This window comes from Lasioglossum baleicum, chromosome 7 (genome assembly GCF_051020765.1).
Source record: "Lasioglossum baleicum chromosome 7, iyLasBale1, whole genome shotgun sequence".
NCBI classification, from domain to species: domain Eukaryota; kingdom Metazoa; phylum Arthropoda; class Insecta; order Hymenoptera; family Halictidae; genus Lasioglossum; species Lasioglossum baleicum.
The window spans coordinates 10,159,301-10,186,271 of NC_134935.1; the positions used below are offsets into that span (position 1 = coordinate 10,159,301).

Here is a 26,971-nt window from a genome sequence, read left to right on the forward strand (position 1 = left end):
CCATGATCCATGCATGCTTTCCCAGGGTTGGTAAAAGCTTCGCTAAGCATTATAAATGATGTGATCCAAGATGTGATCGTTCGTAGCAGTTAGAAGTGATCCATTCACGTTTTTCTCCATTCCAACGCAACAACCGAACCTAGAATTGACTTCCTCAATATTTTTCAGTCGTGAGAACCGATCAAAACGTTAACACAAACACAGTAAAACGGAAATACAGTGAAAACAAAAAAACAAAAGAAACGTGATTTTCTCATACACACATCATCTCCTTTTTATTTCTGTCTAATGTACATTAACACGTGAGAGTCCTTTTCTTAAAACGGAAAAAAGAAAGTGAAAATTACCACGAATCAAGTAAAATACTTCGCTTCTCTATCCCTTTTCTTGCATCTAACATTACGTATTGTCTTGGTTAATGTTCTTCCTTTTATGAAATTCAGGTTCCACGAGTTGATTGATTCATGTTTGATCGCTCTACCATCGGAGAGAAAGCGCCTTCGCATAATCTAGTAGAGTATGTTGCTCACTCCATTGGTATCACAAAAGCGGAGATGGGCGAATTTTCGTGAATCGAACAATAATAAATAGAACAGTGTTTTCTGCGGAAGTGGACGCACAACTAAAAGCGGGAGTAAAATCTATATATACATTGTTCTTCTTGGTCATCCATTGTTAGAATGAGATTCTGCCCATCTCAGCGTCGAAGGTTATACATCTTATTGAAAATCCTAAGACCACGTTATGCAATTGTGTCGCGATTCGGTGTTGTCGACGTAACCGAAAAATCTAATCTAACAAGCTGCAATCCGATACGCTTTGTGCTTTTTCCTCCTTTCTCTCTTTTTCTTGTTCTGTTTGAAATCGTGCTCCATGGAATTGTCTAGTATCTAACAATGTTTCGTCTTTTGTTCGTTTTCTGTGTTTTCGTTTATTTTTTTGCTACAAGTGCGTTTCATAACCAGTGCACGGATACTTCTGTCTCGTTCAGATCTACGATTCTCTTGATCCATCCGCCATGTCAGTCTTTCGCGCGGTTCCCGGTCATCCGCGACACACCGGAAGCGAGCATGCACTCAGACGGTTCTTTCCATGCAGTTACTGTTTCGCTGTGTGTTTTATGCCACCGTTTAATTCAAGAACTACCATGATCACGCAAATTCCCGATTGATGTCGTTTGTTTTCAATCCTTGCACTATCAGCAGGCCGACAAATGAAAATTGATAACCGATCGAATTAACCCTTTGCCTTACAATAACGTGTCCGACTCGTGACGAAGATTCTGAACAGATTCTAATAGAAATGTATGTCAACAATTTCCTATAACCGAAATAAAATTCTATTTTGGTTTTGTTAATGTACAGTTTTTTAAGAAATTACGATCTACAAAACAATCTAATTAATGAAACCGTAAAATAAATCGTAGAGCAAGGGGTTAAGTGTTACTTCATTTTTGCTTTATCCACACATTGAAAGCGTTCGTTTGATAGCTATAAAGTACAAATAAAGAAAAGAGAGAACTATTTCTCTTTATGTTTCGTTGAATGCTATTAGTGCAAGGTTTAAAAAGCAAAGCGGCTCCAAGAAGTACGAAGATCGAAAATCGTAGAAACGATACAAGTTAGAAACTGTCTCCTAGTAAAATGGAAGGAATGATATATTCTCTACGGTATAAAAGGGCGTCCTCTCGCGTAGAAGTGATCTGTTTTTTTTTTCTCTTAGTTTTCGTTTTATCCTTGACAGGTAACATCTCGTTGTGGAGCCGCTAGAAAAATCCGTCTCGGGCTGCGAACGGCCGATGATCAGGGCCCGAGAGGCAAAAATCAATTTATAAAATCGATTATCAAAACTCCTTCCCTAGTGGCGGCTGTTTTCTACCGTTAAACAAGTATATAATCTTTCTAGGCTATTTTTGTCTCGCTCGACGAAACGGAAATCGGTGAGTGGTTTACAAAGCGGTAGAAATGGTGGGCGACACAGTCGACTGATTCTAATTTTAATATAGGGACTATAAGCTCGTGGACAGTTCCGTGGTCTTGTGATTGGCGTTGATGCTGGATCGGCACTGTTCCTACTATCAGAGCCGAGCGAACATTATCATACAAAATAGCTACGTTTGCGTCTTCCTCTTCTTGATCAGATGAATCGTGTGAATCGCTGCGTCTTCATCTTACAGAATCACTGGATGCGAATTAAATGCATTCGCAGTGTACTCTGTTCGGAATATCAATTGTTGATGGAGCAAACAAATTTTCGGTCGTTATCAGCTATTGTAAACCTCAAGGTCTATATTCGCATGAATATCCACATGATTCGGTATCGTATAACAGAAATGCCTGAACTTGAGAAGCTCTCTTCACTTCCGAATTTTCCACCTGTTCTTGCACCCTCCTCACTCTTTTTCTACGGACACTATTACATGCGTATCTTATGCAAAGTGAGGCCCAGTGAAGAAACAAGAATGTGTGAAGAAGAGGAATTTGCCGTGGTTGGAACAAATATAGTGACACACGACGATCCTTTGCGCTACCCATTAGATTCTGGCTGACAAGATCAACGCGAAACTTCAATAGTCTTTGAAAGGCTATTGAACGTTCCAGCGGAGTCACTGTATTTGCTTCATCTACAATGCATTTGTACGAGAAACTAAGCAGCTAACATTCCACTTTATTGTCTCACTTTATTTGTTCTCCGACAATGTGATCTGCAGTGAGCCCAGAAAGCACCTATACACGCTTGCTTATCTTGAACAACTATTTTCGATATCAATAAGCTTCGAAACAACATATTCTTCTGCGATAAATGTCTTTCTGTCTCTTACGATAGGCTGGCGCACAAAATTTCAAGTTATTTTCGAAACGAAACATAGAAGTCTCTATCAGAGTTCAATTTTACCAATGATCGATACGTTACAGAGAAATAAATCAGCACGATTCGCGAGCCAGCCTACGTTCGTTGCAGGAGAACATACAAATATTGTTAGCAGTGGCGTGTACTTCTAGGTATAACGAGAACATGCTCCGACTCTGAGTAATCAGGACCTGACACGTAGGGCTATGTACTTGTTTCTAGCGTAGGGAAAGAAAGAGAGCGAAGCGAGGCACAGGCGTGTGTGTTCGTTGTGGTCATTCGAGACTCAAGAAGCATGTTGTTCACCAAAGGAGTACGTAGGTCGCGAAAACATGTTCTTCGTGAACTTGTGTGTATGTGTGTATATATGTATGTGTGTGTGTGTTGATCACGCAATCAGAGTTGCATTTAATCGCAACTGTTTTTTTGTTTTTTCCTTCAAAAGATCAGTACGAAGAATAACTCCTCTCTAACGACACTTGTTCTCAGATCCTAGATCGTTTACATCGGGTCGCGATCACGCTTCCAGAGTATCGTTCAGTGGTTCTCGCACAATTTCTGTGACACGGTGTGTACGTAACCAGCGTGTGTCCTCTTTTTTCATCCAGAATTGTAACGTGTGTGTGACGAGCTCTGCACATAGGTGTTCTCCTCATTAGCAACGTTTTTCATCTGATGTTGTTTCGTTTTTTTTTAGCGTATATAATTATGCTCCTTTAAAATTAACTTCTTTACCATTAACACGATTGGCAAATACATATATATATTTACATTCACTATCTACAATTTATCTACACATCAACAAACGGTTAGCTTAACATTTTTTTCTCTTGGTGTCGTGTGTGTTTTTTCTATCGTTTCTCTAGTATTTCATCTTCGTCCGACTTCGACGACGCGATATTCCCCTTTGTCCCGCAACGCGTAATATCGTTATCAGTATCATCCATCTTTGTCACCGTTTCATCGATCAATTCTCGTATCCGGATCATTCACGCTTCGTTACACTCTCATCATTGATTCTCGCGACTAGTTCGAAGCGACGATCGACGAGTTACAAATGGGCGCAAAAGAAAAAAAAAAAGAAAAGAAAGAGAAAATACAAATCATCATCGTCGTCGATCTTTCCAATACTTCAACGACACGCGAACAATTCAAATCAACATTAACGACTTGTTCAACGTAACACGTGCATGCGTGTGTTTCTCGTGTATACATTGTATATATATGTATATAAAAAAATAAAATAAATACGACAACTTAAAATAGAAAAACAAATAGGACAATTTAAATGATAATCAATAAATTGTTGTAGTCCAGTGGGTCAACGTTTCTGGCGTTTCCGACGTTGTAACATCACATCGTCGCCATGTATCATTCTTTCTTCGTCTCTTCTCTTCAAACTCTCCCCCCTGTTTCGCTCCGGGGAAGAATTCATTCGACATCACAAAATTTCCTCTTTCCTCGCTGACAGTCCCATGCATCTTTGATTCCTCGGTCGATGATCGATCGGTAAGTGGTTTAACCAGCCGTTTTTAGTTATGGTCAAACCCGTTAGTCGATTTAATCTCGTCTGGTAATTGTTTCTTAGAAATTCTCTAGTCTTCCTTGTAATCTCTCCTGGGGACGATCAACCTCCACGAGACTGTCGAGTTCAAGTCAAATTAGTCTGCGGCGAGGGCGTAGTTTTGGACAACGTGTACGAGGTGGCTGTGTCCTATATGAACGCCCAGCATTCCAATGTTTTCACTACGAAATCTTCGCGAGGTGCCAAAGGCTCGTTTCCGTACGTGCTACACGACTGCGTTCTGCCTTGGTACAGGTCGCCGTCCAGCCACAGTCCAAACTTGCCACTGAAAACATCACAAATGATTGATTAGCTCAGGCAGATCCACCAAAAGAAACTGGTGAGCCACCGTTGACAAGTGTCTAACGTCACAGCTATTTTTAGTTTAGAGTTCACTCAGTATCGATTGACATGAAACCTCTAACAGCCTACTCGCAAATGAACAAATCTCAAGAATACACTTACTCTCCTGCACCGATGGCGAGACTCTCATTGTTGCCTTTGATGAAGTACAAGTTATCCCCTGTCCAGTTGAACGACTGGAACCTTGGGGTAAACCTGAAGAGCAGGGACTCACCGGTCCCATAGAAGTGGTCACTGACATGTAGTGCGCAGGATGTTAGTGCACCGAACACCTATAACAGCAGAAAATAATGATTCGCTTGATGCACATTTATGTATCAGGGAAATACAAATTCTGATTGCTTTCGTGTACACTTGTGAAACACTCAGTCTGGTTTTACTAATCGGTTAAGACCTAAGTAAGCTGGCACCTGCCATAAAATTCTGTAACGATGAACTTACATTGCCTTCGGTGTCCTCGATGACCAGCAGAATGGGACTTTCTATTTTGGCCATTTTCCTGTACATGCTGTTTAGACTGAAACCATGCTGGCTGGTGCTGAAGACAAGAGTCCACAAGTACCCCTCTGCTCTAGCTGGCAAATGCCGGCACAGTTGTTCTCTGTGCTCATCGCTGAGGATTTCTGTGTTGCCAACCAGGTCCGGTACAATGATTTCATTGTCTAGGGAAATGGCACTGTTCGCGTAGAGAGCTCGCCTGACTTCCTCGCTCATAGACAGTACCTGTGAATAGTAAAACGAACGATGAGTAACTAGAATTTCGGATAGTGCTCGGGTAACGTCACAGAAATCGAGTCTCCAAGTTCGAGGTCTACCAAGTTCATTGCATTACAAATTCAAATGGAGTTCAGCAGTCGAGCATAAATCTACACTGTCTTGTGTGGCTGTGATTGTTAGCTTTATTGTACAACAATGTACTCCGAGACCTCGATTAGTTATACAGATTGGAAAGTTATCATTTTCTGTTCTATTGTAGAGATATATGTTAGGGTTGCAACGCTATAGAGGGGGTCCACAGACTTCTAAACCTAGATCTAGATCTAAAACAGCTAACAGATAGACAGACACACACTACACGGTGGCATTCAAGTGTTGTGTTGTAATTGTTGTTTTGTAATGTCCATGTTTTGCGCTGGTCGAGGGTGTCGTTGAATATGTATGCGGAGAGGAATGCGTCCTTCCTTTGGTACGGTCTTCCATATTAATGTTACCGACTAATTATGCTCGTCTTACGTCGACCCCTGGCCTTTCTTTCAAACCGAGTCAACAGAGGATTGCGCAAACGACTCGTCTTACAATGGCACCATTGTCCGGAGAGAATTGATCTCAGCCTCTCGAGCCTCCATTTAGCTGAAGAACAGTTTAACAATTTCCGCATCCAAAATGATTTTCCATATTTTGGAAAGAATCTTTCTCGACGAAGAGAACGAAGAAAATCTGCTTTGTTAATTATGTTATTTAATCATGTATACGGGTAAGTAGTTTAGGCTGCGTTTCTAGGATCAATACGCGGACAGTGGGAAGAAAGTTTCTCGGAAACTATGCTACTCGCAGTGATTAGCCAGTCGCGGTAGATTCCCATTATTATTATTCAGCTTGATGATACAGATGCTACCGCGGTGAATCACGTTCGCGCACCTGCTCGCCAATGACAACAGTTTCGCATGATCATCTCCCGCGGGATTACGAGCTACGAGTCGCCCTGCTACCTCGTTACGGCTTTACATATCATCCATTAAAATTATGATATTTACTTTACAAAGTCGCCGACGGTCTCCTGAACGCCGCTATTCGTCACTACGGGGATTTGCCTAATTAATTAATCGTTGGAACTGTTCTTCTCTAATGGACACAAAACCTAGCACAAATTGCTTCTCTTTAATAGACGAAGGTTTTCTGGACTTTGAATTTATTCTTCTCGTAAGAAACGTTCATGAATATGTAATAGTGCAATCAAGCAAATCTATTTATGAACCCTCAAACGACAAGCAGGGTCGATCGTTGAACATTGAATAAGTGAATTAAGAAATTAGTTCTGATAAAAATGTTGTAATAAAAAAATTGATTACTTCTTTTTTCGACCATTTTTCATATATGGGTCCGTCGCACCCTTCCTTTCTTTCGAGGACGTTCAAAGGTGAAGTGTTGGCAGCATTATTATTATTCGATTGGTTGCGCAGCATGACGATAAAAAAATTTTTAATTTATCAAACGATCTCTCGATGAGCGCTAGTTAATAGCACTCAGAATAAAAAATACTGATTTACGATCAGTAATTACGACCGCTTGCGGATTAATAATCGTAATCGTAACTAGCAACTTTGTGCCCCGTTTTAATGAACAACTTGCCGCGCAATTTCCATGAATGACGGTTCCGATCGACGGAAACCCGGGAACAATCCAAGGATTACTTGTCTATTAATATCACTGTCGCCGCAGCAGAATCTCAAGGCATTATGGTTTCTCTTCGGACGAAAAACACTTTAATCGTCTGAATGCATCAAACGAATTGTGTACTTCGCTGAGAGCACGCGGACACTGTGGACACGACCGATTGTCACTGACCATTGCAACAATTTGTTTCCACAGTTATCAAATTCTATTCTCTCGAGGGAACGTCACGATCCACTTCTGCACAGTGTACAAACCACCGTTGTAAAAAAAGTGGGAAGCGTGCGAAGTAAAATAACGCTGATAAAATTGATTTAACACTAAACCTACCAGCGCGAATCAAATGATTGGGTTCTGGATTTTTATTTTACAATTATTGAAATTGTAATGGCGCTTTCACTGGAAATGATTGTACATATTTTTGTATCCAAGCACGTGTTGTAATTAGACAGCGGATTTGATGCATTTATGACGAAAATGAGTAGGTGTAATTTAAAACATTAAAAACATTAGACGAATTTTTAAATACTTTTATATCATTATCGAGCTATTGAACATATTAAGAGAGAAAATTAATTTCTATGTCACTCCGGTTTGATGCAATTCAGGTGGAAAATTTTTATTTTGCATGGAGATTATAATTATAATCAAAATCACAGAAAATTTATAGAAATTCTATGATATCATTTTTATAAGGCAACACGTGCCAGCCATTTTTAGAGCTCGGTAGATTTAGTGTTAACCCTTTGCACTCCGAATTATTTTCCAATTTTACTGCCAACAACTCGATCCCTACTATTTTAAGTGTTTCATTTGTTTACTTCCAAGGACAGTTCCTTGACTGCTACTTATTTCTAACAATTTTGTTTACTAATTATATTAAATATAGCTCTCAACCTTTGTTGCAATTTATATTTGTAAATAAAGGAAGAACCAAATAGATATAAAAACATGTTTCTCATTTACATTTTTATTTCTCTGATGTTGAGTAATACTTGACAAAGAAGTGCAAAGGGTTAATAAAACGGAAAAAAAATCTGCAATTACAAAATTGTCTTCGGAGACTAGGACAGCGCTCGGAGCGTTCAGAGTTTCCAATATGGCGGATACAACTTTCTGCAACTGGAAAGCGTACTTTAACAACGAAACTCGGATTATGTTCGACATAAATTCATGAAAACATCATCATGTTTTATCAGTTGGAAAGAGTAAACATACACGGGGGATGCCGTGTTATTTTGTAGACTTCTCAGCATAGATATTGCATCGTCCTGCAATCACCTCTCGTCTCTTTCGTAAATGTTTGACCAACGGCGGTGCTTGTTGATAAACAACAACCGTGAGTATGTATTTATTACTTGCACGCGGTTAGCCGCGAGCGCTCAGAGTATTATTAGTACCAATACAGCCAATCGTAGCTGGCTGACGGTTTCGCAGCCGATTATACTTTCAGAGAGGCGATCGTGGTGTCGATCGTGAATTATCGTGATCTTCCTTTCACGAGGGAAGATAGAACTTGATTTTTTTCGCATGCTTTTGCAAACAAGTCCGTATGATCAAGGTCATAACATTATATATCGTTGAATTCGTCTCAAAGTCAGCTACAACATTACGAGATAAGAAATGCATTTCAACATTTCGCTCGTGCACAAGGAAAACGTCAGAACTCCTGTTTCTTTTTCTGTTTTGTACCTCATGAAATCATACGAAGTTTCAATTGTATATTTGAAGAAACCTGTCGCAACTCCTGTTTTTTTTGTTTCGTACCTGATGAAATCACTCAAAGTTTCAATTATATATTTGAGGAAAAACGTGACAGCTCTAATTTTGTTTAGTTTTTTAAATGTAATTATTGTTTTATTTGTTTTCGATTGCAGTCACAGCTAGTTAAACTACCAAACGACTTTGACGCGTACTCTTGTAAAATTTATATTTGTTTATTCGTGACGTTTTTCTTGTGCATGATCGATTTAAAAACTCAAGATGATCTTAATTTTTGTTGAGAAAGAAAATTTTGGAATTTTCTTTTATATCGAACTCCGGATATTCAAAGCGGTGTTCGAGGCTTTGGAGCATTGAAAACCGTCGAGGAGTACCCAACATCCTTGATTCGAGTTGAAATTTATTGGTTCTCGGAGAGCATTCTAGTCCCGTTGCCAAGTGACACGGTTTAGTCGATTTAAATCAAAATCTCATAAAATAGTGCGTCAATGCATGGACGCAACGGTGTACAAGCTGGTTGCAACTCGCTACAATCGACCGGTCTCGCGTAAATAAAACATAAGGTCAAACAGAGCGTTATCTTTAATCCGAGCGCTTTCGCAAAGCGAATTTGCAATCTATGCGTTTGTCTTGTCTAAAATGCTTACACATATTACTGTTTCATGATAAATTAGGAATAATATTAAAATAAAGTACGACCAGAGAGAAAAATTTTTATTTGCATAGAATTTTTGCCCAACTCTGCGCAGTGCTCGGTAGTTTTAGGGTAAATAAGTATCTCGTGCAAGTCGGAGCATACGTACACTACTGTGCAAAAGTACCTAGTGTAATTATAAGATGTAATGACAAACAATATCTTTATGTAGAAATTGTATTGTATAACGATTGATTTATTGCATTCTAAGTACTAGATAATCCGCAATAACACATATCTGTACTCTCAGAACAATTGAATTAAACAGCGGAATCCTTTTTCAAAACTTACTGTGTTCTCATTTGATTTTTTACGCTGTCCTATTAAATATGGCCGGGTGCTTCTTTCTTTTGCACAGTAGTGTACATCAATAAATTCAGCGTGGGACGATTCGAACGGACGTGTGCGCAGTGCGCATTGTTACACACGTCCTCTCCAGCATCGAACGATATCGGAAAAGCCTCCTTGACCATTGACACCGAGTTTTATCGGCGCTTTCTCGTCTTCGAAAAGCGCACGAATGGCGTGGCAAGAAAAAAGCTCACTCGAGAACGAGCGCCGCGATTAGAATATATAATCGCCTCGTAAATAAACTTCATGCTCTGCGGCGCGCGACCAAGTACATATGTATGTATCCCTGTTGTTGACGCGTCGAATTCAGACGAATCGTTTATCCTCCGATACATGTATGCAGTTATGTGTGTATACGTGCATTGTGCACGCTCAAATTCTACGGATGACATCGTGCTGACGTCTCGTCAATATCCCCGACCAACTGAAATTTCGAGACGAACAGAACAGACTCCGAAATGGGACGTCAGCCAACGTGACACGGGCGTGAACCACCATAAACCAGTTCGAAACGGGAAACAGTCGCGTGTGGCCAACAGAAAAAAGTTAATACCAGACGCACCGAAGCAGCAATGGACGACCGTGGAATTTATTCACGAATTCGATGGGCGACGAGCACAGATTCATTTCCATACTCGCGCGATAGCTCGATCAGATTACCTCTGGGAGACGTCGCGGAATTTTTACTCTGCTCGGTTAAACAACACTTCTTAAAACAGATTTTTGAAAAAAGACTTTTCCGAGTGGCCTTCCAAATCGGCCGACAACAAAATTTTGTTGGGTTGGCATGTACGGTGACTCCCATTAATATTCGGGAAAGCTTTTTAATATTGGACGATATGATGTGGATTCTTTTGAGAAGTTGGAACAATTGGTTTGTCACATGGAATTTATTCGCAAATTCGATGGACGACGAGCACAGACTCATTTCCATACTCGCGCGATAGCTCGATCAGATTACCTCTGGGAGACGTCGCGCGCGTCGTGGAATTCTTATTCTCTGCTCGGTTAAACAACACTTTTTAAAACAGACTTTCCTGAAAGACTATACTATATTTCATCTAGAGTAGCGAGAAACCTTGCGAATTCGCCGAGAACAAAATTTCGGACACTCTTAAGAAGACGATTATTTTTTAATATTGGACCATACGACGTGGATTTTTTTGAGAAGTTAGAACAATTTGGTTTGCTACACACTGTGAAACAATTTTTTGGGAAAAATTTCAATTGGTCGGAATTGCAGAGAAAAAAATACTAAAAGTTGTATTGTACAACTTTTCTGTATCGGCCTATATTGAAAAGAAAGTACATCTCATCCAAATCGTTTTTACAATTTTTGGCGTACAATTATATCTGCCGCTTTCTTCCGATTTTTTATGAAATTTTCAGAAAATGTATAATTGGCGCAGATCTACCAACCGTATTTATTCGATCGTATTTTGAGGAACATATCGTGTAAAAAACGAGCATGATGCGATTGGATCTTCCGATTTCAATGCCATGGCGCGAGGAATGTCTCGCTAACGCGCACAAGTGCGAAGATTGAATCATGCGTGGGTCAGATTGCTTTCGTTGGCCGATTATATCGACAGTGTATATGTGCTCCATTTAAAATTCCGATTCTTTGCGGATGATCCTTTCTGATCGAGACATCCATCGAACGGTGGATGGCATAATAAGATTTCTCGGCGTGAAAGAAACCGATAGGTTGTTCATGTCACGCGAGTTCTATGCCGATTGGACACACGATAACCGAGGTCGTGCTAGCAATCGAGATGCACGAGCCCAAAGGGAAAAAAGGATGCTCAAACTGGCATGTTTATGCGAACACGTAAGGCCGTCGAGGCGGTATCTCGTCCAGTGGCAATTGAATACACTGTAGCAAGAAATTCGATATCGTGGTTACATAATATGTAAAATTTCTACGTCAGAGGTTACCGGGCTGACCTCTCAAAACATGATCGCAGATTTCATGTGCTTATAGCATCGTAATAAGCAGCGGTTTGCTTTGATAGCTAGCTAGCTTGATTAGAGTCCTTTTGCGGAGATGGTTTAGCCCAACGTCTATACGAATCAAATCTTCGTTTTTGAAAATGTATAAATATACGGAAGAAATAGAACTTATTAAAACGAGATGTCCAATATGCAGAAGCGGAGTCGTCATATTAAGATTGTGACCCAGTTCTACATTCCTCTTCTACGAATAAAATCTTCGCTTTTTTAGAAATATGGAAATACTCGAAAGAAATAGATTTGATTAAAACGAGACGTCGAATGCAGAAACGGAGTCACCAGATTATGGTTTGTGTCCTCACTCTACCTTCCCCTTCTACGAATATAATCTTCGTTTTTGGAAATACAGAAATACTCGAAAGAAATAGAACTTATTAAAACGAGATGTCGAATGCAGAAGCGGAGTCGTCATATTAAGATTTGTGACCCAGTTCTACATTCCTCTTCTACGAATAAAATCTTCGCTTTTTTAGAAATATGGAAATACTCGAAAGAAATAGATTTGATTAAAACGAGACGTCGAATGCAGAAACGGAGTCACCAGATTATGGTTTGTGTCCTCGCTCTACCTTCCTCTTCTACGAATAAAATCTGCGTTTTTGGAAATACAGAAATACTCGAAAGAAATAGATTTTATTAAAATAAGATGTCGAATGCAGAAGCGGAGTCGTCAGATTAAGATTTGTATCCCCACTCTACCTTCCCCTTCTACGAATATAATCTTCGTTTTTGGAAATACAGAAATACTCGAAAGAAATAGAACTTATTAAAACGAGATGTCAAATGTAGAAACGGAATCGTTAGATTAAGACTTGTGCCCGCACTTTAGCTTCCCCTTTTACGATACTATACCCCCATGCTTCCGCCACGGCCCGATCACGTGTCGTGCATGTGTCACACTGTGCACAGAGAGGGTAACTTTTCCCCTGAATTCTCAATCCTTATAAAACAAAATACAAACTCAAAATGTTAGTGGATTATAGCGTGAATGCTTCTGTGATTAATAACAGTGTTATGTTAATGTGAACTATCCTTAATGCCAGAATTATAAATAATAAATGAGTAATAAATAAAAAAACTCTACCTCTCCACTTTGGTTTATGAATCTCCATGCTTCAGGTAACCGTGCAGATACATTTGCTTGACCTATAAGTTCGAAAGGATTCCGACCAAGTTGGCATTTCATTGCTATTATTAATGAAGATAACTGGTTTTCACGGTATATTTGCGTCTGCATTTAAAATCCGGCTTCAAGAATATTTTTTAATGGAAGGCATAACGTTAACAGAATTACGTCTTACCATTTCACGTTCGAGTTCTTTATTCTAATCACAATAATTAATATATCTAAATCTGTTATTGTTATCCCAGCGGAAAGATTTGTATCTCGACCATAAACATGTTGATTCTATTATGAATCATTTCGTCTTGATTCCATTACGAATAATCCTATTATTAATTAACATTTTAATTTTATTGTGTTGTGCAGTAATCATAATACCCTATCGCCTTCAGGCCGAACGCGTGTCTCGCGTTACACAAGATATCGTTACAGGCCAATAATCGTATTACTCAGGTGTTACATGTAATCGAATTTTATTGTCTCACCGAGAGCATTCTGGACGACTGCTGGAACAGGTAGCCAACCGTTGTGCAAGGATCCGCGAACATAACGACGGCTAATTTGTTATGGCACGCACGGCGAATTGAAACTCCGCGAACTGACCTTCCGCCCGATCCTCGATATCTTCACTCGCAAAACTTCCCCAATTGTCTAATTACGATCAGTCACACTTCGTGCGTTACACACTTCACGAAAGAGCATCAAATTAAACTGTAGTTTTCCCGCACGCGACTCTAACTCGAGGGTCTGCCAACGTCGCTTGGAAAATTCCAATAGCTCACGGTAATCGCTCGACTTCGAATAGAAAATAAAAATTATTTGTTGAAGTGGGGAGCTCGACAATCAGAAAAGTAAAGTTTCATGATATTAAATTATTTTGGAATAGTATTTCCATAAAAAAATTTAATATTATTGGAGAATAATATTAGAATATTTTAGAATAGTATTTTCACAAAAAAGTTTAATATTATCGGAGAATAATAAGAAAAAGAAGAGTGATTCTATTGGAGACCCAACCGATTTGACGAATCGTTGAGAACTGGCGAGATTTGAGCCGATCTCCTGGCGAGACCGAGAAATTCTTTTAAAAGGGGGGAAGAAAAAGGCGAGCAAAGAGAAAAAGTAAAGTCAACTTCCTAGCCCTCTGAGCGCTGTTTAATGTCAAGTACGGGCAAATTCCACCGGGTATTTCGAGGGACTCGGCCTCGAGGGTATTATTCTCGATCGGCCTTCGACGGAAGTTCGCCGGCTACGATGATACGGTAATAAGTCGCGGGAAGTAGCTTCCGAAGGCTCGTTTTCTGGTTTTCCATCGGACGGCCGCTCGTAAAACCCGTGTCCTTAATTTCGGATTCCATGGAAACGCGAGGGAGCCGACGGTAATTGGACGGGCAAGCAAGAAACCCGGAACGGAGCACGCGGTTTTTCGAAACGGACACGACGAAACCGAGTCTCCTCTCTAATGAATAGACCTGCGGGCTTCATGCGTTTGTAGCGAACGCCACGAGGAGGGGATCGAAACGATCCGTCGGCTAACTTCTGCCCTTTCTCGAACCTAATCGACCGTCCGACAAAGAAATCACCCGCTTAGTTACTTCTTTTCGTATAACACTCCAGCTCTGCCGCGGTCTTTGGCTCTGCTGTATAATTCCGATTGTACCCGTAAAAACAAGTTGGGTATACAGGGTGATTCGCGAGAAACAGAACACCGAAATATCTTCGTTATGTAAGCATGTAACCACACGTCTCGATTAGACCTGGGCAAATTTTATAATATTTGAAATAATTTTATTTGAACATAAGAATATCTTCAGTTTCAAATAGTATTTTATTTCAATACTTCGTTATTTCAGCTTTGTCAACAGAAAATAATTAATAATTTCGAAGAACAATGTCACAATTATCCAATGAACTCATATTTCAAGTGATGTGATTTCAAAATTGATCACAGGCATGGAAGTAATTATTAGACTGCAGACCTTTATTTAATTACAGCTGAAACTAATACACTGATGTCCCTAAATCTTTTTAGTATGTTCACCCGAAGGTTTCAGTCGTTTTTACACTACCAGACCTCCTAATAATTGCACATCGCTGCGACAAGAAGAGTTTAATCGTCCTACCATTCGATAGCTAATTCGACTAACGATCGAACTTTTCCACCCGAGGAAATCAATCGAAACATCGGATCAAATCGGATCCGGCGAGTGTGCGAATGCAAATTGGAGACTGCGAAGCCTCTTAATGTCAAGATAATACAACAGAGCCGCATTAGCATTTGCAAACCATTAACCAAACGTGGAAACTCGGCGTAGAGCCATTACGATACACGGTTGAGGACGATCCTCGCGCGAAGACACGACAAATGATCGCCACCGCGTAGACTGCGTTGCTAGGCCGCGTTAATTAAGATGTTAATTAAAGCAAACACAGAATCAGTGATTCGCCTTGATCGACTGAACGCGCCTCGTTACGAGAATTACGGCTCGATTACAAAATAACAGACACGCCTCGATTTCAGTGCTATAGACATTTTCACTGAAAACTTCGCAGTCTTCTTTATTCTTACATTTTTGCGTCGACGATCCTCTGTCGAGTTGTGATTAATTATGTCGATAAACAATAGACTGTGGCTCTTTACACTCTCATAATAACAATTCGAAAAAGAATTAATCACGCATCCTTATTGATCACTAGACAGCGGATTTTATGCCTTTATGACAAAAATGGGCGTGTGCAATTTAAAGCAGTGGACGAATTACGAAGATTCAAGGGCATCAGTGTATTTATTTTAGCTTAATAAGACAATTAAAAGAAGAAAGAAATTTCTATCTGGCTCCTGTGTCTTGCAATCAATGCAATCATTTTTTATTTTGCATAAAGATCCGCATCCTTATTGATCACTATCACTGGCATCTAATTAATGATGTAAGTCTAGTGAAACTTTGCTCATACAAGTATTAGTACATTCCTTCTTTATTATTCGTTTTCCGAGAAAATTAACATTAATATTCTCTTGACCAGTAAAAATTTGTGCACATATTTGATGTGGTTTCTATTTACGCGTCCATGACGTGCAACAATTCGGTACGAAATACCAGATTTGTATAAGAATTATATAACGACGGAGTCTCAATCATATTTCGTAAATTATTTATTAGTCACAATGCTGGAATGAGAGTGCCAGCGTACTCGGCTCGACGACCAGCATAATTCGTTAAGGGCTTATTAAAGTTAATGCACCGCACGGGAAGATTTCCTTGTTAGGTCCGCCTAATTATGTAATTCGACAATATCCGGTGATTGCTTTAGTGCCTCGTTCCACATTGACGTTAATAACTACCCCGACCCCCCTATTCGTCCGCCATAATCGCGACTATTTCGCGGCGACACGCTTCTCAGACAAGTTTCTGACAAATTGTAAGATTTCGTCATATCATTCATGAGAAAATTGACATAAGTCAAAACAAGGAAATTCTGCAGGAGAGCCATTTGAAAATTACCTAGAATTGCCACCAACTTAACACTAAACATATATTAAATATATTAACAAAATACAAAATATATTAAAAAATTTTTTAAAACCACGCTTATATTAAAATGCATTAAAAAGGAGAAAATAATTTTTTTCCTGGTTCATAAAATACCGAATCCAGTTAAATTATTAATAATATTTTTCCCCAAAATTTTAGTTCAAAATTTCTTCTGTTATAAAATTAGCATCGGAATATTTATTATTATACCTCTCTTAGAAACATTTTTGGTTGTGTCACTTTTCCTATGAATGAACATTACGGTTCAGAATTTCCACGTATCGATTTCTATAATTAGTCTAGACAAACATTCCTAACGAAGAATTAATGGAAGATAGATCTGTTTTCCGACCTCGATTTTTTCTATCTAGATTAGGTGGGACATTCGTCGGGGGAAAAATTGCTCGAGAGGAAGTCTCGAAAAGGCGTTTGAATCGATCCCAAGAGCCCTCGCGTGATTCAAGGAGACCGGGAAATTGAACGCACGACCATGCTCGCCGCTGACAGTTTCGACTTGACAATGAAGTCTTTCGGCAAGTGGCGCGCCAACAGTGAACTCGTCAAATTATTATTGATAAAAAATTTTTCATTTTCTGCGTCAACAGTTCGCGACTGTCTGTAGCTCGTATTCCAGTTGACTTTTCTGTGTTCATCCTGAAAAACAATACATAAAAACAACTTTTTAAAAACCACGCTTATATTAAAATGCACTAAAAAGGAATTAAAGAGTGGAGCGCTAAACTATATTGATGTAATCTGCGTGGCGCTCCACGTTTTTATTTATAGTCACTAATTTCTAAAAAAATTATTTTCTCCTTCTTAGTGCATTTTAATATAAGCGTGGTTTTTAGAAAGTTTTTTTTATATCTTCTTTTATTTTCTACTTTTTAGTCTTTTTTAAATGGAACGCAAGATATAGTAATACTGGTATGAAATAGTAAGATATATGTATATACATAGAAACGCAAGATAGAATGAGGGGATAACTCCGAGAGACGACGTCACTTGATGGAGTCCGAAATTGTCCGAAATGGATCTGAATGAACGGAACACCACGCTGACTGAGCGAAATGGGTCAGTGGAGTGGGGACGAGTCGGAGTGGGAACGCGTGATGGAGTAGGGAGCGCTAGCGCGCGGAGTGGGGATCGCTGAACGCGATAACGTACTACCGAGCGTCACGCAACGGGGTGTGACGGTTAATATTAAATTTTTTTCCCCCTTGAAACGCAGTTTTTTAAAAAATTTGTTTTTTAATATTCCATTGTCATCCAGTTCTGAGCTATGTTTAAAGTTTCAAGTCCCTAGCTCATCGGGAAGTGGTTCAAAATTCGATAACAAGATTTTACGCATACAACAACGACAACTCGGCAAGCTAATATGTATAAGCGTGGTAATATAAATTTGCTCGAGTGTGAATTGTTGTTTGCTAAATTATAGTTGAAATGGAACCGGATACTTTTATACGTAGCCGCGAAATGTTATGCGTAGTAACTTTTGCTTGTAACATTTACAAGTCTAATGTCTACAAGCATATTGCATCCATTCTATGCAAATTACTACTCAACATTAGTTCTAGTTAAACGCACGAATACGTCAATGTGAAAGTATAATACCTCTATGTTTTCTAGGCGGTTAAGCTTCTAATAATTTAACCATCCGATGGTTGTTCCCGGGTTTATTTTGACCCGCAACACCAAAATTGTTATTTAAGTACTCAATTTGTGACAATTAAACTATATGAATGGCTGTTGCATTGCAAATTTTTAATTAGAGCAGTCCTAAGCATCGTCAATTACACAGCTATAAAAATCGTGCGTTGTTCGAGAGTTAATCGCGAGCAATCATTAATTTTAGCAATAGATCATGAGTCATTGGAGGATGAATGCGATTGCCCGGGCGTCCGAATAATCTTGGACCACTCCCAAGGTAATTCTACAGCTCACCTGATCAATCAACAATTGATTACGAGCAACCAGAGAAATCTCACGGTGTCTCGAGCACCGTTTTTTCCGTCCGCACGAGGAAAGACAATGTCCGCTCGCGAGGAACCACTCAGACTTATCATGAATTTTCTTGCTCACTTAATTTTAACCCTCGTGGCGGCTATATGTATAGCATGCCACGAATTGAAACGGGTCCAGGTCCCAGCGAGTGCCAAACGCTCGTCGAAACGGGCATTTCACGATATGCCACTAACTGTCGGTTGCCCAGTGATTAATGCTATCGCATGGAATAGACCGTGATTTATTTTTAAAAAACCGGAGGATACGTGTAGCCTCGCTTGTCCATATTAGACGACTAGGGGAACGAATTGAAGATTGGAGAAACGAGGCGAGAGACTCGTTTAAAATTGCCTCTGGATCGAACAACAATATCTGGAATTTCCTGCGGAAATATCGGCTCGCAACTCCGTATCATTTTACAAACATTCACGGTATAAAATAAATACACTAACGATGGCAGAAGGGTGAACAAAACAGGCTCGATAAAATTTAATTTACTTTAGACGTTTTTAGATCTATGGTAGTTACGTTGTAAAAAATTTCGACACATTCGTCTATAATATTTACAGTAAGGAGCATAACTGATTCCACACATTTTTAATCAAAATAACTTTTATATGAATGGCCAAACGACTTCAATTTCTCTGTAAGGCTAGAAGAATTAGTTTAGTAAATGACGTCTAATAAACAAGTTGAAAAACTGCATTTGGTCGGAATTGTGAAAAACAATACTAAAAATTGATTTTTACAACTTTTTCAGCTGGCCCAATAACGAAAATTTAAAAAATGTGTTTTGTCAACTGGTATAAATTACATACGCTCTATTGGTTAATTGGTTTACGAATTATAAACGATCAAAAGTGGTAGAAAGGCCGAAAATCTTGAAAAATTTCAATTTTTAACACTTTTGATCGTTTATAATTCGCAAACCAATTAACTAATTTCAATGAAATTTTCAGTGGGTATATAATTTATACCAGTTGACCAGACTTTTTTCACAATTCCGTCCAAATGCATTTTTTCAAAACGTATTTTTTACACATCATTTACTAAACTAATTCTTCTAGCCTTATAGAGAAATTGAAGTAGTTTGGTCCATTCATAAAAAAATTGTTCCGATTTAAAGTGTGTGGAATCAGTTATGCTCCTTACTGTATATCCTCTTTCGACGTTTCTCTTAACGATGCGAACACGTTTTCATTCGAATTTTCTGCATAAAAATACACCGTCCGACTCGGCCGAGTGAAACGAGATTTGATTTCCCTGGTAAAAAAAGAGGGTACTAAAGGAGCTGTGCAGAAACTTTCCGGACAAGCTAATGGACACGGCGAACACCATAGAAGCAGGAAAATTGGCTGTTTCCCCTGTACAACGACGAATAAACCTACCCGGCCCAGCGTTAATGCGTCGGATATTCTTCGTTACGAGCTTTGCATAACTGTGTTGGAGATTGGCTGAGTTTGCGGGGATCGTGTATCGAACGCAGCCAGATTTTGTGAAAGGTGGACCTAGGCGCGGCCAAGGACCGGTTGCAGAAGTAAACAACCGAGTGACAGTGTTTTTCTAGTCTCGATATATCTCGCGAACGTATATGCTTATACATATCTCCCTTGTGAATACGAAAGCTTTTCTGACTGATATATTTTTACGAGCGATCGGCCGCGTATTTTTCACCCAATGGATTTATTTTCCCGCGCAAAACGAGCTCCGTTCAACAAAGTTAAAACGTTGATGCTCCGAACGAGATACCGCTAATATTTTGCAGACTGTTTATATATGCGCAGCTCCTATAACTCAAGTCTAGTTGCGTTAAAAAAAACCGCTCGTTTCTAACGTGTCTCTTTCTGGTGAGATTAATGCACGAACGGAAGCCTCTTGGCACTTACGTCAAAGTTGTTATCAATGAACCGTGCTTCTGCATAATATTTACCGGCACATTTATACATTCGCGGCGCAGCGTACTTCGAACTCAGCATTTTCTTAAACGTTTCAATTCAGCGCTCTTATATACACTCTTAATATACACTTTCACGTTAACTACGCCTGCACTCTGTTTCTTCGAGATTCGTACAAGCGACATCGGTGAAATTATTAAAACAATCAATCTTTTAATGAATGCTGCACTGAATTCTTTCATCTTCGTATGAAGTATTCAATGTTCGAAAATCGCAAATACGTGGTTGGAAATTTTTGCAATGAAAGCCACGCTGGATTCTATCGTTTTCACATAAAGTATTCAATGTTTGAACATCACGAACGTACGGTTAGCATCACTGCGGACGATTACGTGGTCGAAGAATATATTTTTCGTATACTGGCTCTAATAAAATTTCACTTCGAGTTCGCACGAGAGATCGGAGAATTTGCCAGAATTTCAAAGAGAACGCAGCACCACACGCTTAAATCGTAAAACAAGACAATCGACATATTTACAAGCAGCGACTGCTGCTATCGACGCAGAACGTGATCATTCAGGAAAAAACAAAATTCCTCAGTTTCCAAGATCGGAGGTCCTGGCCACGTGAAAAACACGATTTATCGTCGGAAATCCATCTCAACATTCGGACGTGCAAGAGAAAATGATGGAAACGAAAACTAATATTTACCTTCGTCCTTTGTTTCAGAAACTTCGAGAGCTTGGCGATGGGGTTGGGGATCTTTGGCTTCGGCATTTCGACTAGATTCGTTCACGTTCGGACCCGAAACTGTTTTCTACGGTCGTGTTAGTCTTGTTTCTCTCTCTCTCTCTCTTTCTCCCGCCGGTTGTCTTTTGTCACTCTCGCACCGGTGCAAATCACTTTTACATCATGTGTGCCGAGTGCAGGCCACCGAGTCTCTCTTTCTCGGTGAAACTTTCTAGAAGCTACAGGCCACCGAATAGATGCTGAAGAGAGTACGTTGCTCGAAGAAGTTTCGCGTACTGTTCACGTCGAGTGCACGTTTGGCACGAGGAGCAGCCTCTTCGAGGTGAATTATCGCGAATGCTCGGCCCGATAATCCGCACAGACTTCTCTAGATATCAACCCTTTGCGGTCCAGAATCCTCCAAGCTGTGCGAACAACGACAACTCAGTCTAAAAATGCATTTACAACCGCGGATGTTCGCTCAAGTATTTTAACCAAATGAAATCAGTTTCATTGTTTCAGCTCTTCGCGGACGAGGATTTGCTCAGATATTGAAAGTATTTGTTTGCAAGAATTAATTACATTAACCCCTGATGCCGCCAATCTGGCAACACTCGTTCCCAGAGGGTTGAAGATATTATTCCGGTTCGAGTGGAACGAACGTGTTAACCCCAGGTAACTAAGTTCTTGTGAAAATATGTTTCGTTTAATAAATTCAATAACAATTTATGCATAGACGGATATTTGCGTCGCAGGATTTTTATGCAAAACAAACGTTGTCCACGCCGATTGCAAGAAATAAGAGTCGAATAAAAATACGTTCCTCTAATAACTCCAAAAAGTTGAAAATAACGTATCGATATTTCTGTTGTAAACGCGTGAAATCTACAGCGCAGTGACGCGTTACATTCGTGTTTCTAATTGTCGTTTCCAGGCACCGTATTTTAGTTATCCAGGGTTAATCTTCGCGCGATCCGTAGAAACATTGAAACTGATATCACGCGGTTCGGAAAATGTAAAAAAGAGTAACGAGAATTGAAAGTTCTACCTCGTTCTAGATCCGCAAACAGTTCGTTCTACGCGAAACCACCCCTAGCGAGCGATAAATACGCTTCGAGATAGAATCTCTTAAATCAGGTACCACTGTTGCTGTATCAACAACATAAAGGGCAATCGGAGTTGTAACACTGTGCGGCCGAGTTCGACGCGAGTCCGTGATTCAGAGGCTATCGACTCCGGTCGAGGAGCGTGTAGTATAAAACGTAACACAGATTCGACTAGCTCTGTTTTCGTTTTTGCGATCGATCGGCCACGGGGCGTGTTCAGACTTCACTTCACCGAGGACTGAAGCAACACTGAAGCACCGCGGTTACGGGGTGAGTATAATACCGCGCAGCTAGGGGAAAGCCGGTTCGGGAGAGGGGATGGGGCGTGCGAGTGCAACGCGCATCCGGTGCTGCGCAGCACGTGCTCGCCGGCCGGTTCGAGCCTTCTTCCCGTTCGCGGAGCATGTGTCGCGATGTCCGCTCCGTTTTTCGAGTGATTTCAGCCTCGTATTTTCGACCTATGACTCCCGGCCCTTTGTCCTGGAACGCTGCCACCCTCCGAGTTCGATGAAAATCACGCGCAGCACCGAATTAGGTATGCTCTTTTTTCCGGAGACCCGCGCTCGCTCGGAAGATTCTTCAAAACTGTGTTTGGTCGCTCAGTCCGTGAACGCGCTAATCCCTTTATAACCTTTAACTTAACACTAAACCTATCGAGCACTAAAAGCGATTAAGGATGTTCTGGAGGTATATAAAAACGCATCAAAATTTTTGAAAATTTGACAAGATATAATCTTCTTCTATATAATAAAAATCAAATGCTGTTCTTTGGTCACGACATCACGGGAGAACGGCTGGACCGATTTTACTAATCTTTTTTTTAACGTTCGTTGTAGTCCGAATCAGGTTTTTTACATTTAAAAAAATTGGAAAAGTTGCCCGGAAACATGAAAATTCGGGAAAAACTAAAAGTGCTTTTAGAATCATATTTCAATACAACAAAAAAACGAACGTCGTAGCTTTTAATCAATATTTCAATAGAACGTCGCAGCTTTTAATCAATATTTCAATAAAAATTTACATTATCGACGTCTGTTAAAATAAAATGCGTACTACTAACCCTCTCGCGAGCTATAACAACCCTACTCGCGAAGCGAGCGAGCAACAACTCCCCTCTAGTTCTTACTAAATTAATGCAATTATCAAAGTTTGTGTTCGATTCACTGCACCGTTTAAGAATTATAGCAACTTAAAGTTTGCACATTTTAACACGTCTTCTTACGGAGAATTCATAAAATTCCACATCAAACCCTATTTAAACCTTGAAAAAACGGAACTAGAAACTCTAAAAAAATACACTCAAAAAAAAATATACTCATGAATGGCTTTCATTGCCAATATATTGATGGATTTCGAATTTCTTGTACTTTTGTCTCCCATTGTACCTCCAGAACATCCTTAAGGGAGTAGACTCCTTCTTCCAGGATTGCAAGGGTGCGGGATTCGCCTTCTCATTTCTCGATAATACAAACACGGGGTTTTTCAGTAGTTAAAAACCGATAGATAAAAGATCATACAACTGCGCATGTAGCTATTTTCATAGCTACAGTGACTCCCACTAATACTCGAAAAAAAGCGATAACTTTTTTAAATGTTGGACTATACGATTCAAACTTTCTTGGGAAGCTAGAACAATTAGTTTACTACAGGATGACAGAAGAAATTTTTTCGAAAACTGCAATTGGTCGGAATTGTAGAAAAAATACTGAAAGTTGGATTTTACAACTTTTTTATGTGGGTTTATATTGAAAATTTCAAAAATACGTTTTGTAGGCCTGTGTCAATTATATGCATTGTGATTTTACTAATTTTATAATATTGATCTCGAGTAAACATTCGAGGATTTCTCGATTCCGCCTCGAACGGCACGTGACTAACGTACAGCGTGCATACAGTCACGTCCGCCTAGAATGCAAAATAAATGCGATAACTTTCATTGGATTTTCACGGTCTATTAATTAATTGCTCGTAGCCAATACTTTTACGTGTTACTCGAGTGTCCAAATAGTTTCTTATATTCTTTCTTTCCGCAACGTGTCTATGTATAGTTGATTAAGCTGTGAATGTTTATGCGGTAAATAAATTACCTCTGAACTTTCGAAAGGGAATATTAAATGGCTTTTTTCTTAGCGTTTCTCAAAGTTTTTCATTTTTTACGATCAGAGTTTGCAACTAAAAAATCGGACAAAATTCTGGAATATGTGGCTTGATATGGTAAATGTGTCATATTTGTTTCAGAATTTTTAGCTGCGATTGAATGGAGGAAATGAGGGAAAAACTGGTTTTATCCCGTAACTACCCTTACAGACGAGGTATAAGGCTGAAACTTGGCAGAAAGGGATGTTTCTTGGTCTTAAAGCCCTAACCGGTTTTTGATCAAGCCCTCTGCCAATTAAATACGTCGACATCGCCGCAGGAATGTAGTCTACTGTCACAGAATTAATAACCCACGCCTATTGGCGGGTTTGTGCGTCCAACACGACGGAAACAGCTGCTCCGCGCAGCTTTCCCGCTCTCTTCGGCTAATGGCAATGTTAAGATATGCAGACCGGTTTCCAGAGACTGCTGTGGAACAATTATCGAGGGTGGTGACAGATACCGAAACAAAGATCAGTCAGATGAAACGCGAAGAACGATTGTCAGTATGATTTATGCGAGACTCTAGGGACTAAATTTAACATCTCCATATTTTTTAGAATTGTGTCACCTTGAAGCGCGTGATTTTTTCAAAACTTATCTCCCTTTTCAGGATATGTAATTGTTGATAAAAAAGGAATTTTCTGAAATCCAGTGTTATTAAAAGTCGTTTCGTTGGAAGAACGACGTTCCACAGCGAACGAATCGTGAAGAGGAGAAGAAATTTCGGTTGTACCGAAGAAATGGAATTCCAGAGAATTTATATTTGGAAATGCCTTTCCTTTTTTGCCGCAACAAATGCGTTCAGCTACTCGTTGCGTACAGATGATACAGATTTCTCGCGAATACATTGGGATGAGTCATTCGCGCCGCAGATAGCGGCGACTAAATAAATAAGAAAAACAACATTCGTGTCTGATAAAAATCACTACCTTGAACCATTCCAAATAAATATCACGTTCTGAAACTCTAACTTGAACGGGGCTCAGTCAATAAACATCTACATCTTTTTCGGGTATGTAGCGATTGAATTAAAGAATTGCAATAAACCTGAAAGAAACGCACGAAAGACTAAATAAAAGTAAAGAATAATATTATGTATATCAACAGTAACATTATAATTTCATAATAGTTAACCTTCGCAGGTAATGTGGGGACTCGGAGAGACCCCAGCTTCAGATTTTTGGAAAGAGTTTTTGTATGAATAAAATTAAATCTGGTTGTTTACTTTTTATCCTGTGTTATGTTTTATCTCTAAAATTAAAAACGAGACTGTCTATGAAATTAATTTGTCGGGGACTAAGAGACCCCACTTTACTGTTTATGTGTTCATAGACCTTACCTTGCGAGGGTTAAACTTTCCACACCGTTTATGAGCTCTATTGTTTCCAGGTACAGTCGAAAACTGACAATAGGCGTCAAATTACGGTGACTCCTATTAATCCCTCGAGGGATTGGCCCGCATTGTACCTACTATGGAGCCCCATCCGACGGTGCGATTAGGTTCGACCCGCTCAGAGGTCACAATTGAACCGCACTAAAATTTTCCGATCGGGTACGAGTTTGGTGGAAATTTTTCTGGGTTTCCAAGGGCACATAGGCTATCTTTATTTGACTAGAAACATTGCTTACTCAGTCGAGTCGTACTTTCTATGAACCGTAATACTTTTATTTGTGTACATTCACAATACGCAGGTATAAGCTGCTTGCAAAATTTCTAGTGGAGGACAGTGTTGCAATAAATTATTTTGGCCAAGTACGAAATTGCATGTCCTGCCATCGTGCGACATTTTGCGAAAATGATGTGCTTCGTACCACTCCTAGCAGTTTATATTATCACGAGTAGTTTATTGAACCTAGATAATCCCTGGATAATATTTACTTGAGATTATTCACTTTTTTAAAGCTTCGTTTTTGTTTACATTCGATAAGCGCCCTTATCTTGCCACCGTATGCTGTGGAATAGAAGCAATTGAAAACTATGCTGTGTATTTATGCGAGAGCGAGCACGAGGTTTACAGTGGGTGTATAGAGTATTCGTACACCTTTGAAAAACTAATAACTTTTTCATAATTGTACCAAAAACGACCTGATTTTTTATAATCAATTAGAAGCATTGGTTTACGAAATGATATGCAAAGAAGATTTTCCAAAAATTATAATTTACATGCAAAAATAAAAAAGGGATTTTTTAAAACCTTCTTTATTTGGGCATTAGAAAAAATGGCGAAAATCGTAGTTTTACACGACTTTTGATAAATTTCTGCTTAAAATCCACAGGTTCATACATTGACTGCGTCAACCGATTTCGATGAAATTTTCAGCATGTGTATAACTAACATAGATGTACAAAACATATATTTTAAATTGAGGGCCCAAATAAAAATGTTTTAAAAAATGCCTTTTTTTATTTTTTCATGTAACCAGAGTTGGGCAAAAATTTGTATTTAAATATTTGTATTTGTATTTAAATACATAGTATTTGCCCAACTCTGCA

The 26,971-nt window shown here is 39.4% G+C and overlaps 1 protein-coding gene and 1 long non-coding RNA gene across 20 annotated transcripts in view; one reads left to right on the forward strand and one right to left on the reverse strand.

Annotated features, from left to right (window-relative positions):
- Window positions 1-3,596: 3,596 nt before the first annotated feature.
- Mtd (TLD domain-containing protein mustard) overlaps window positions 3,597-26,971 on the reverse strand; it is a 253,295-nt gene continuing 229,920 nt past the window's right edge. For 17 of the 19 annotated variants that reach the window (XM_076427942.1, XM_076427939.1, XM_076427937.1 and 14 more), the window contains 3 exons: window positions 5,219-5,500; window positions 4,880-5,049; window positions 3,597-4,700 (listed from right to left, as the gene is read on the reverse strand). In XM_076427942.1, the coding sequence (XP_076284057.1) occupies window positions 4,565-4,700; window positions 4,880-5,049; window positions 5,219-5,500 (588 nt within the window). In that variant the 3' untranslated portion in view covers window positions 3,597-4,564. Of the gene's footprint in view, window positions 4,701-4,879; window positions 5,050-5,218; window positions 5,501-13,556; window positions 17,259-21,214; window positions 21,355-26,971 lie in introns of those variants that run through there. The other 2 variants (XM_076427946.1, XM_076427947.1) reach the window with 2 other exon arrangements.
- Window positions 22,472-26,889, forward strand: LOC143210788 (uncharacterized). Its single transcript, XR_013009339.1, has 3 exons — window positions 22,472-22,608; window positions 24,577-24,976; window positions 25,088-26,889. It is a non-coding gene; the product is annotated as an uncharacterized LOC143210788 (long non-coding RNA).